Source organism: Trematomus bernacchii, unplaced genomic scaffold (assembly GCF_902827165.1).
Source record: "Trematomus bernacchii unplaced genomic scaffold, fTreBer1.1, whole genome shotgun sequence".
NCBI lineage: Eukaryota > Metazoa > Chordata > Actinopteri > Perciformes > Nototheniidae > Trematomus > Trematomus bernacchii.
In genome coordinates, this window is record NW_022987739.1 from 14832298 (window position 1) to 14844337 (window position 12040).

Here is a 12040-nt window from a genome sequence, read left to right on the forward strand (position 1 = left end):
ACATCATGTTGCTTGACCCCGGTACAAAACAACACTATTGAGTCACTGTGTGGCAATACAAATATGAAAATCGGCACTATAAGAAAAATCAGCCGATTTCTTCAAATGGGTTCAATGTAGGCTTTTGGTTAATGGGAGAATCCCACAGGAGCTAAAGAAAATAACGTGAAAGTTAGACAAATTATTCAATTATTAGAAATACAGATTGAAAAACAAAAGGGACGCTAGAAGGGTGACAGAATGCTCCTTGAAGTAGTTCAGATTATTTATGGGCAGTGGCTTCTGATCGATTGGCAACCTGATCCGGTTTAGTGTTGTTGGCGGATCCCTCCTCACCGGATCATAGAGAGAGAGGGAAAGGTTGATGAGAGACAGAGAAAAAACAAACGTGGGAGGGAGGGAGAGAGGGAGATGACTGCAGTGAGGGAAAGAAATGGAGGTATGGAGGAACCCCCTTAGCTGGCAGTGAGATGATCTCGGCAGATTCAGTGACTCATCCCCATCTTAGTGCATCTTTGTCAGCGGGGACACCTTGTTGTCACTCCACCTCTCGCTGCCCTGAGAATCCCGACAGAGATGACTATCGCTTCGATAAGGAAGTCGGGATTACCCCACTGGCGGTAGGGAAAAAAACAGTTATGAGGAGTGGGAGGGGAAAAAACGGCTGAAGCAGCAAAGCTGGCATGGTTGGGCCTCAGCTGACCAGTAGGACTGCTTAATCCTCCCATCCATTAAGATTAGCATCACGTCAGTAATGCCCTTATTTCTGCTCTAGATATTCTTTATTCAGGCCCAGATAAAGGATCATTTCCTGCCACATGCCATGTTCTGCAGAGGTTATTCTTAGGCACAACATAAATCCCAATCATTTTATTATAGACTATCTCGGTTTTAAAGCTTTCAACTGATGGAAAGGCAGACCTTTGAACCGTACAACAATGCTCATAAAGCCTGGTAATTCCCTAGATAAATAAAGACTCATTTAGGGTGATTTCAGTCCAGGTTTTCTCACTTTCCTTTAAGGATTGTTGGCAGATAGCACCCTGGCCATTCACGTGAGCCTTCAACCCCGTCACAGCTGTCCTTGCAGCATAATTCTGTCATAATTCCCTTTGATCAGCCAGCAGCAGAACACACCTAGTTCGGGGAATACACCAAGGGGAAAAATGGCCCCAAAAAACCCACCCCTCCCTGCCTTCCCTACTGCGTCTCTCAGAAGAGAGCATATGGAGGAGGATGAAAAAGAAATCGAAATAGACGTGGGAGGTGACAGAGTAGAGGGAACGAGAAGGGAGAACAGGAGAGAAACAACAGAGCAAAATGCAACACATTTTTACTTCGGCTGCTTCAGTATTATTATTATTTTTGTGAAATCCTCAAATTGGGAAAAAAAAAGATAAGATAAGCTTAATGCAAAGAAGAGAAGAGTGAAAATGGATAAGAAAACAAATGAAATTAACTTTGCTTGACTAACACATTGCAGTCCAAAACGAGCGGATTTCAACTGGTACATCAGGTTCACTCAGCTTAAAATGTATCAGTCGTATCAGTCCATGCCGCCCGCAGTATATTGGCACTTGCTTATGTAGAAAGATGATAAAAATGACACTGAAAACTCTCACAAACAGATCCTTCTCTCTCCTACACACATACATGTACTGTAAAGGACGCAAAGACACCACACAGCATTGGTGATAATGATGGCTTGTAATAAATTAGAGGGCAATATATTGCTCTTCCCCTTGTTTCCCACGCAGCACATGTCTGAGAGCGCTTAATTGCCCATTCTCAATTACCACTGGAGGACTGAAGAGAGAGCGGGAGACAGAGAGAAAAAGCAGAGAATACAATGAAAGAGAGAGGGAGGGAGAGCGTGAGAGTGAAAGTGATTATTTGAATTACAGCTGGTAATTGAATAACCCTCCACAGGGGAAGGCTGATAGCTGAGTCGCAGCTTGATAGATGAGTGCGCAGCTCACATTCGTGCCGATAGCCAGTCCCTTCAGGATTTCATTCTCTGTGATAAACACAAAGACCCCTGCAGGCTATGACTTATTATTGGCAGATTTCTATATTTACTATTGCAAAAAAGTAAACAATTTCCCTTTTTATTGTTTTTTTTAAAGGTTTTTATAAAGGTTTTAAGTGTGTTTTAGGACTTCTTGCTCGATGTATTTGTAGCCAGGCCAACTGTGGTTGAGTCAACTTGACAAACGAGACATGAAAATCCCACTCTACGCTAAGTGATTTGATAAAGCTGTGAAAGATGTGGCAGTTTATTGAATGGCCGACTTTATGGACCTGCCTTAGCTGTGTTGGAGCCGCAGCTCTCAGTCTGTCAATGGACTGACTTATGAAAGTCAAGAGAACAGGAGATGAGATGTGAGCCACCTGCTAATAGGTGGGGGGGCAGAGAAAAATGAACAGTAGCAGCACAGAGAGACTGCAGGTGGAGGGCAACATGAATGAACAAATGAATGGAGGTACAGATGATGAATGAGTGAGTGAATAAATAAATCCCTCAGTAGCCAACCAGCTGCAGGTGTTTCTACAGTGCAACTACACCTGGATCCAATGGCAGCATATGCACTCATTTGATTGCAGACTAGATTCATTATCAGACCTCTTCTTGTATGAGGCCAAATGTAACCAATTTTCTTACACATTTGTAAAAACTAACAACGTTCTATCTTCTTGTCCCTCAGACAAACAGAATGAGGTGGAGATGCCGTCGCCGACATCCAAGGCGCGAGAGAAGAAGAAGCAGACGAGGCAGCAGCTGATGACACAGATCAGCGGAGTCAAAAAGGTTTCCCATAGTCCTTCGCTCTCCACCAGCAGCATCTCGCGCTTCGGCGTCAAGACCGATAAGGAGGAGCTGCTGTCCAAAGAGCTGGAGGACCTCAACAAGTGGGGCCTGAACATCTTCACCGTTTCAGAGTACTCCCACAGTCGGCCTCTTACCTGCATCATGTACGCCATCTTCCAGGTATGAATTGTCTGGAATTCTGTATTCTGTTGTTTCTCCACTTATAATTAAGTTGTTTATTTCTACTAAAATGAGCCACACTTATTCCTAAACATTCTACCATGTTGGTTTTCCTAGGAGCGAGACCTGTTAAAGACATTTCAAATCCCTGTGGATACGTTCGTGGCCTACATGATGACATTGGAGGACCACTACCATTCAGATGTGGCCTACCATAACAGCCTGCATGCTGCTGACGTAGCCCAATCCACACACATCCTCCTCTCCACTCCAGCCCTAGATGTAAGTTATTATATAGTTAATTATACTACTTGTGTTTAATACCTCAGATCAGGGTCTTGGAATATTATCAAATTAAGGTCCACTTTCAACTTTACGGGTTAAAAAAATCACCACTTCTGACTTAGTGAGTATCCACAGAAATAGGGGGAAACTCAATTCGATCACCCCATTTGCAATTATCCTGGATCGCCACACCAGCTTTCAAGATTTCAACCTCCTTCCATTGAATCCTATCTTCCCCCATTGATCGGGGAATTACCCCTCGTTCCTCCAACACTTGGCCCTCTGTGACTTATTTGTTAGATTTTCCCTGCATGCATTTTGTATCAGTATTGGTAGGACACAGTCAGGTCAGAATGCCCCGGACTTTAGCTATTGATCTTCTCTTCTTGGCTGTCTTTCATCTATTGAATCCTGCGCACACAGTGTTATACATGTACTTGATCTGTGTAGTTTGAAAGAAAGGCAGACTTCGTATTTGATTGAAAATTGGCATAGATATTATAGTTATTCTTTAGTTTTTTTTAACCCTTTAGAAATGTTTAATGTTTTGTTTTCCACCTCTTCTTAGGCGGTGTTCACAGATCTTGAGATCCTAGCAGCCATCTTTGCTGCAGCTATCCATGATGTTGACCATCCTGGAGTATCAAACCAATTCCTAATCAACACCAGTAAGTCAAAATAATACCCATCACAGGACTGATTGAAATTATTTGTTGCTTTCCTGAAAATGTATAGAATAGATAGTAATAGAAGCCGTTATGACAGAGACTCAAATATATATTTTTGACGCTTTTTCAGACTCTGAGCTGGCGTTGATGTACAACGATGAGTCTGTGCTGGAGAACCATCACCTGGCTGTGGGATTCAAGCTACTACAGGAAGACAACTGTGATATATTCCAGAACGTTCCTAAGAAGCAGCGACAGTCCCTCCGCAAGATGGTCATCGACCTGGTAAGAAATCCTGTTTCTTAGTATTTCCTCTTCTCGATTTAAATTATAACATTCCGAAATGATTCTAATGCTGATGAATGGTTCTCTTTCTTTTTCATGCAGGTTTTGGCCACTGACATGTCCAAACACATGAGTCTGCTGGCTGATCTGAAGACTATGGTGGAGACAAAGAAGGTGACGAGCTCAGGAGTGCTGCTGCTGGATAACTACACAGACAGGATACAGGTGGGTGTTGAGATTTAGAAAAACAATAAAAAAAGGGACAGTTAAAAGAAAAAGCATACTTCATATATTTCCTTGGATGGACTGTGAGAATGTGATTGGACACTGCGAGCCCTCCACCTCTCTTTCGCAGCTTTTAATAGCTCAAATCAATAGTCAGTGTTGGCGGAGGTTACTCAGCCAATGGTCATTAGCCGGCCTCCTACATAGCTGACCTCTGCTCCCTGCTGTCACTCTTTTTCTCACTCCATCCCTCTACACTTGCCCCTTAATGGTCTTTCTAGGATTTCTTCTTTCTAGACTTCCTTTCATAACAAAACCCTTTATAGAAAGAACCTTAAATGCCCCTTCTGTGTAAATCTCATTCGCCTTAATCTGTAGTAATTTAGACTAAAGAAGAAGAAGACTAAAAATGTCTTTTAAACTTTGGGGGCGGAAATGATATATACTCACTACACAAGCATATACTAAATTGCATTTCTGTATTATTTACAGGTGCTGCGTAACATGGTGCACTGTGCCGACCTGAGTAACCCCACCAAGTCCCTGGAGCTGTATCGTCAGTGGACTGATCGGATAATGGACGAGTTCTTCCACCAGGGAGACAGAGAGAGGGAGAGGGGGATAGAGATCAGTCCTATGTGTGATAAACACACAGCCTCCGTGGAGAAGAGCCAGGTAGGCACTCAAAATATCTGCATTTATATATGAAAGAAAAAGTTATAATAATCTCACTTTCGGTTCTAATGTGCCTGCTTTCTACTCTCTAGGTGGGTTTCATCGACTACATCGTGCACCCTCTGTGGGAGACGTGGGCCGATCTGGTCCACCCTGACGCCCAGGACATTCTGGACACGCTGGAGGACAACAGGAACTGGTACCAGAGCATGATCCCCCAGAGCCCCTCCCCGCCCTTCTACGACCAGGGCGTGCACGGACACAGTGGAGGGAATGGAGGTCAGGGAGGAGGGGAGAAGTTTCAGTTTGAGCTCACCGTGGAGGAGGAGGACTTGAATGGAATAGAGAAAGATGGCGAAGGGGAGGAGGATGAGGAAGAAGAAGAAGAGGAGTTGGAAGAGGAGTTGGAAGAGGAAGAAGATAGCCTGGGAGATTCTCGTTCTCCTCCCCTGGACTATTTGGACGGTCAGGAGCTTGAGGAGGGAGTCATGATAGAGCCGGCGATAGAGATTGTGACCCATGAGGCGTCGCCCACAGACACATAGGGCTTCCATCATTAGGCTCACATGGTGATTTGAACGTTTTTGGCAAAAGGGGGAGATCCTCTTGCAGCTGTGCTTTTTAATAAGCCCATAGAAGCAAAGGCTTAGTTTGGTCCCTCACAGGGGCGTTTGCACTTGGGTGTTTGAAGCCAGACACGGACGGACAGTTTCGGTGAGGCGGCTTCAGAGTTCTCAGGAAATAATTACTGCGAACATTTTAGTCTTGATGGACAGGCGAGACTGAGAGTCGAACTTGAAGGATTGCGGCCAGTTTGGGAAATAGTTACTCTTCTTTCTGGACCGGCATTAAATGGACATTGACACTACTGAGAGAAGTTTTGTACCTTAAGACTTTTTTACAGATATGATATGATCTAGAAGTAGCATAGATTAAGATCTACTGATGGAGACACATTTGTATAGCAAAAGAAAGTGTTTACTTTTTCCTGTACCATTTGTCAAAGGACTTTTGTGTGCCTTTTTTACTATTGTCTTTATAATAGTTTTTTATTTATTGAACACTCTAGTATGTCTGTGAAATGTTTTTTTCTTATCTGAAAGAGCAAAATCTTTTTTTGTATGGTAAAGAGAACAGTCTTCCATGTATTGGGCAATAGAGAAATCCAAACAAACGTCGACAAACTAATCTGAATAGGGAAACATTAACACCCACATTATACGCACATTCTGTCACTTTTGTTTTTCAATCTGAGCACAATGTTTCATACATGGAATTCAAATGCTTAATTTCCCTCATGCTTCATGTTACATGAATGTTTGTTGCTTTCTTTAGCAGTTGTTGGTCAATGAATGTCACAGTTACACTAAATCATCTATATTCATCTCTATACATCATCTTTTCTCTTTGCTGTGTAACAGTCTGCAATCCATTGGTCGACTTCCTACCTCTTTCTCACCAAAACTTGACTTTTGATGCAAAATGCTCAGCAAGGATGTGAAATCCTACACTTAAAACTATTTGATCAGATATTCCTGCTACATTTTCAATGTACATTTATGGAGCATTTGATCTGTTTGGTTTTGTCTTTTCATTTTCATCAACCAATTGTTTTCGTGTTGGTGTGAAAAAGAGGATAGTCTAGATCAGGGGTGTCAAACTCAATGTAATCGCGGGCCACATTAGAATTATGGTTGCACTCAAAGGGCCAGTGGTAACTTTAAGACTATATAAATATACATAGATAAATATATATAATATATATATAAAATAATGTATTTTTATTTTACAATATTTCCTCTGCATTGGATTATTATCAGATAGGGTAATAACTTGATAATTAACTACGTCTGAAAGCAGAAGTCTAGGGCAAATCATTGCAAGTTATTGCAAGTCTCTTCAGTGCGCGTCTCACAAAATGAGATGCATTGTGGGACATGTAGTTTATGGGCAACGTGCTCCTGTAAAGCGGCACGTAACCTTATAATAAACGTATTATATTCTTTGCAAGCTCTTGTGGGCCACATCAAATGAAGTGGCGGGCCGGATTTGGCCCCCGGGCCTTGAGTTTGACACCCCTGGTCTAGATCAAACCCTCATAACCTGCAATCTATTACTAGTTTCAATCAGCAGTAATACGAGCAAGTCTTAAAGCAAACAGATAGTGTGCTGCTTAGATCTGTAATAAAGTCAGGAATGAAGTCTACCAAGGACAAAATGCACAACAGCGGTAAATCTATTTCTGTTTTAGCCTACAAGTACGCTGCAGTTTTAATAATCCTGTTAGATGGAACAGGTCCTAACCCCACACCCGTCTGATGTAAGGCCCCTACCCCCACCCCTCGGCAATCAGGCCCAGACCACATGATTAAAGGTGCTCGTACAGCTGCCTATTTGCAGGGCGCTCTCAGACCCTCATCAGAACCTCTATTCATATGGTTTACAAACCCCTTTGGGCTCCACGGACATGACCCCAAAACAATCAGGCCAGCTATTTCTTCCTCACAATAAAAATCCCTCAAGTGCTGCGTCGGGTCATTGACGTCAATTGAATTCCTCCCCCTCCCCCTTGACTGTATCAGGTTTCCAGGACAGAGGGGTTATAGGGATTGGAAACAGATGGAATTGCTGGATTCGGCATGGCAGACTTTACCCTCTAGAAAAACAGAGGGATAATTAGGTGCTCTAGTTTGAAAACAAACCAAAAAAAGCCTATTTTTGCTGCTGAATGAGGTTTGAAAATGGTGTGCAGACGTTACATTTATGCTCCTGACGCTTCCATGACTAATTTGTATTAATGTGCTAGTTGCATCTATATTTACAGCTCTCCATTTCCATATTAGTTTACTGATATACTCAAAGGTACTTCATTTATTTCACTCTAGCATGCGTAAGTGGCAATTGTCTGTGTGCAGTATGTATGTGTGTACAGTATGAAAGGTTTTGTATCTGTGTGTGTTTGGATGTGTTGACTTTGTCATCAGGCCTTACCCCCATCACTCCTCACCTTTGTCTCTACTGTTTGTCGCTAGGAGCTCAAGTTGGTCCTTTTTGCTGTTTATAACAGTGTGTATTTATTCTCTACTTAAAGCTTGTAAATAAGAAATACTGGTTCAGTGTAAAATCTATTTTAATTTATATGCACTTGCATTACCTGGAAGTGGTGGTGTCTAATGTGTAGAAGACTCTGGATTAGAGTCTTTTTATATATGTATTATATATTGTTTTTTATATAAATATATATATATAAATATATCTAAGTATATATTCGCACAATGTTTTGAGTGCCCAGCAGAGCAGCAGCTAAAGATACATGTTGTTGTCACATGAAGACCTTGTAACTTCACAAGACAATGGAAAAACATTTATTAATTAAGCTTATTATAAAGGAATATTAAACAAAGAAATAATTTGGCACTTATATATTCGCAAGTTTCTCTTGGTTAATTTGATTTAGGCTTAGATACATTTCTGAAATAATAGCTATCATTTTAGAGAGGACATGTCCTCATTTGGTTTCGTAGGTAATTTTTCTGATTGGAAGCTATTTTGATCCAACTGAGTTTTTGAAGCTACAAGGTTTTCATCTGACAGCAGTAATTTGGTAACCCAGGGGCGACATAGAGGACATGTTAAACTGCATAGGCTGTGAAATAGGATACATGCAGGCTAGCTAAGGAACACAAAGGCTTAGTCGATGCTTGGTATCAAAGTACACCAATAGCTTATTTTCTCTCAGCAGCTTGTCACAACCTTAGCTTCTCCATCCAGCATTTGAATGCAGATTGCTGATATTATGAGGCCAGATAGATACAGGTTTACCGACAAACACAAAGCAATTGTCTCCTTTTACACTTAACGCACTTGATGTAAAAGTAGATAACACGGGGACTGTATTGGTAGCATGCTACAATACGCCCGGCACTGACGTGAATCGTTCAGAATTAACAACGAAACATGATCGTATGTAACTGATTGTGCTAATGTGTGAACTCTTTCTGACCAAACTTGTTAGCAGTTTTGAAATTCAAATTTGTCAGTATTAACATTGTTTATCTATGTTCAAGCTTTTTTTGGTCCTAGTTGTGTCCAAATGGTTAGCCAGATTTAGCACTATCTGCATGAGAGATGGGGTTTTTTATGTCAATAATATGTTCAAGTCCGCCAATTGGTGGGTTATTAAATGTTTCACACAATGTATGGTATTATATTGTATATTGTGTTCGAAAATAAATCTGAAATACTTTTTCTATTAAGTGATTAAAAGCAAAGCATGAATACATTCCTTGGATTTCTGATATTTTTTTCTCACTTTTATCGACGTCACTGTAAATTATTACCGCCAATTAACAGCAGGTTTTTAACTGTATCAATCTCCTATTTTTGAATACAACACAATACTGGCACAACAAAAGAAAATGACCAAGGCAAGGCAAGGCAAGGCAAAGACCAAAGGACTTTTTAACCGTAAAATTAATCTGGATCCTTTCTTGTCTTAATCTATGTTATTCTCTCAAGTTATTTGGTGGTTACTGGTATTTGTTTCATAACTCAGTGCAAAGACATGCTCCAGTTTGTTACTGGATACTTACTGCCTATTAGACTTTTTCAATACACATCACTAGGAGTCTACTGAAGTCACTTTAACAGTTGAAGTACATTAAGACTTCTGTGCAAGATAGTTATTGGTTAAATCAAGACAAGTTTGTATACAAACTAAAAATCCATACACTTTCAGGGCTTGCTGCAGTATGTTCCACCTTTTACATTTAAATCTCTAATACTGCAAATGTTCAATGACATGCTACTGCGCAATATGCAGTACATATGCTGCCATTCATTGTGTTGTATGTAGGAGTAAGTTGCACAACTTGATTTGACACGGTGTCTTTTCAGGTGATTTATTGAAAAAACCCACCAATGCTGGACTTGCAGACTTTGAGTTTAAATGGTGGGTTTACTACATCCCATTCCATGAAAAACACCAATCTCAAAAATACAGAGAAATTCAGAATCCCTCCTCTATTCTCTGGCTCAGGGCTCATGGGATATTATTTCTTTGAGTTTTTATGTTCATGGTCAACATTATGATAAGAGGAAATAATCAGCAGATGCAAACAATGTCTATTGTGTTCAAAAAGTACATCTGAAATACTTTTTTAATAAAACCAAAGCATGTTTATATTCCTGCGATTCCTGCTGTTTTTTTTTCTCATCGCCTAGTTTTCTTTAGTCTGGGTGAACATTAAATTGGGTCACAGTCATGCTTCTGGTGGGTTCCCACATGTTTGTCACGTTTCATTAAGGCCCAGACTCACCAAACTGACATCACAGAACGAGGGACAACCAAGGCTGATTTTTGCATCGCCTCACGTCTCACATGTTTGGGCCAAGATGTTACACTTGGACACAAAGACTAGGCCAACAGTCAAGTAGCACATACTGCACCTGAATGAGAGAAAATAACTCTCAAACCCAGCAGGTGGCTGTAGTCTGAATTGATCATTCAGAGGGAAAAGACCTCGGACTGTGGACATACTGTATATCCTGCCGCTGAGCACTCACTTGCTCATTGCCTATAGCTTCATTCCAGGTTCCATGTTGTGACAATATTAGTGTGTAGGGTCAAATTAGAAGAGCCTCTGTATGTGCCTTCTTGACTTACTTGCTTATCTCACTTCCCTTTCTCTTTTTAGGAACAGATTATCTTTAACTAAACAGCTAAGAGTGATTTTCTCACTGACATGCCAGCAGTCCAGGAAGACTAGGTCCACACACTTACCGATGACTAAGGTTGTGTCTCGATAATAAGATTGTTTCAGTGGTACCCTGTTTGACAGTTATACTATACAGGAAATGTTACAGAACAACTTACTTTGAGTCTGAGATTGTATCTATATGCAACTGTGGTTCTGTTTTGTAAAGTCAAGTTTAAGTTCCCAAAGTTGGTTAATCACATTATGTATAAAAATAATAAAGCCACAAAAGGTCAGGGGACAATGACCCGTTCTGTGAGAGGAAAAACCCTGTCAAACTCAAACCCCTGGAGAGTGCTGGAAACTAAAGTAGAAGTACATACAACATACTTTAGTGTGTTTTAGTATATCTGTACTATAATAATAATAATAATAATAATAATAATAATAATAATAATCTTCATTCTCTGATGTCTCTCTTTGCTGCATCATCACATCTAATGTGCTGAGACAGGAACACACTGTGACACAGACTCAGCACTGCGGCCTACACACAATCTGACAGTACTGTCCTCATGTGACATAAGGCCTTCACACACTCAAAAACACACATAAACCTGTTCATGTTTGCACGTGTTGAAGGCACACACACACACACACACACACACACACACACTACAAAAGTCCTTTGCAAGACATGTTTCCAACCTAAACAGTAGACGATAATTGCATCTCTTAAACGATAAAAAAAGTTTAGAATTTTCCTTGGAATGTCCGAGAAATGCATTATATAAGCTCTGTGGCAAACAAACATTTATGATATTTGCCCAAGATAAGTTTCACAAATAAATACCACTGAAATTATTAATTATTAATGAAAAATTAACATTAGACTGTATACAAACCATATAATTGTAGCATTACTTTGTGTCACCCCCACTAAGCTAAAGGTGCACTAGCATTCACCGTGATGACGTTTAGTGCAGCTTTTTTTAAACACGTCAAGGTTTAAAAATGTAAAGGTACTGTAGGGTATTTAGTGATGCATTTTATGTTGAAGGAAAAATAAACATTAAAATCTCTGCAGATTGTGTTATTCACAGATGATCATTAGAGCAGAAACACGATTTTTTTTTTAAACATGATGTCCCCATAATATATACTAACTCATTTCAAGTTTTTAGGACTAATTCCTACAGCACTCTATAAGCCTTAAT

The 12040-nt window shown here is 40.5% G+C and overlaps 1 protein-coding gene across 1 annotated transcript in view; it reads left to right on the top strand.

Moving 5' to 3' along the window:
• pde4ba (phosphodiesterase 4B, cAMP-specific a) overlaps nucleotides 1–6517 on the top strand; it is a 142425-nt gene extending 135908 nt beyond the window's left edge. Inside the window, exons 9-15 of the mRNA XM_034146456.1 lie at nucleotides 2706–2989; nucleotides 3107–3271; nucleotides 3843–3942; nucleotides 4073–4227; nucleotides 4330–4452; nucleotides 4945–5127; nucleotides 5220–6517. Of these exons, the coding sequence (XP_034002347.1) occupies nucleotides 2706–2989; nucleotides 3107–3271; nucleotides 3843–3942; nucleotides 4073–4227; nucleotides 4330–4452; nucleotides 4945–5127; nucleotides 5220–5672 (1463 nt within the window). The 3' untranslated portion in view covers nucleotides 5673–6517. The remainder of the gene's footprint in view (nucleotides 1–2705; nucleotides 2990–3106; nucleotides 3272–3842; nucleotides 3943–4072; nucleotides 4228–4329; nucleotides 4453–4944; nucleotides 5128–5219) is intronic.
• The last annotated feature ends 5523 nt before the right edge of the window (nucleotides 6518–12040 follow it).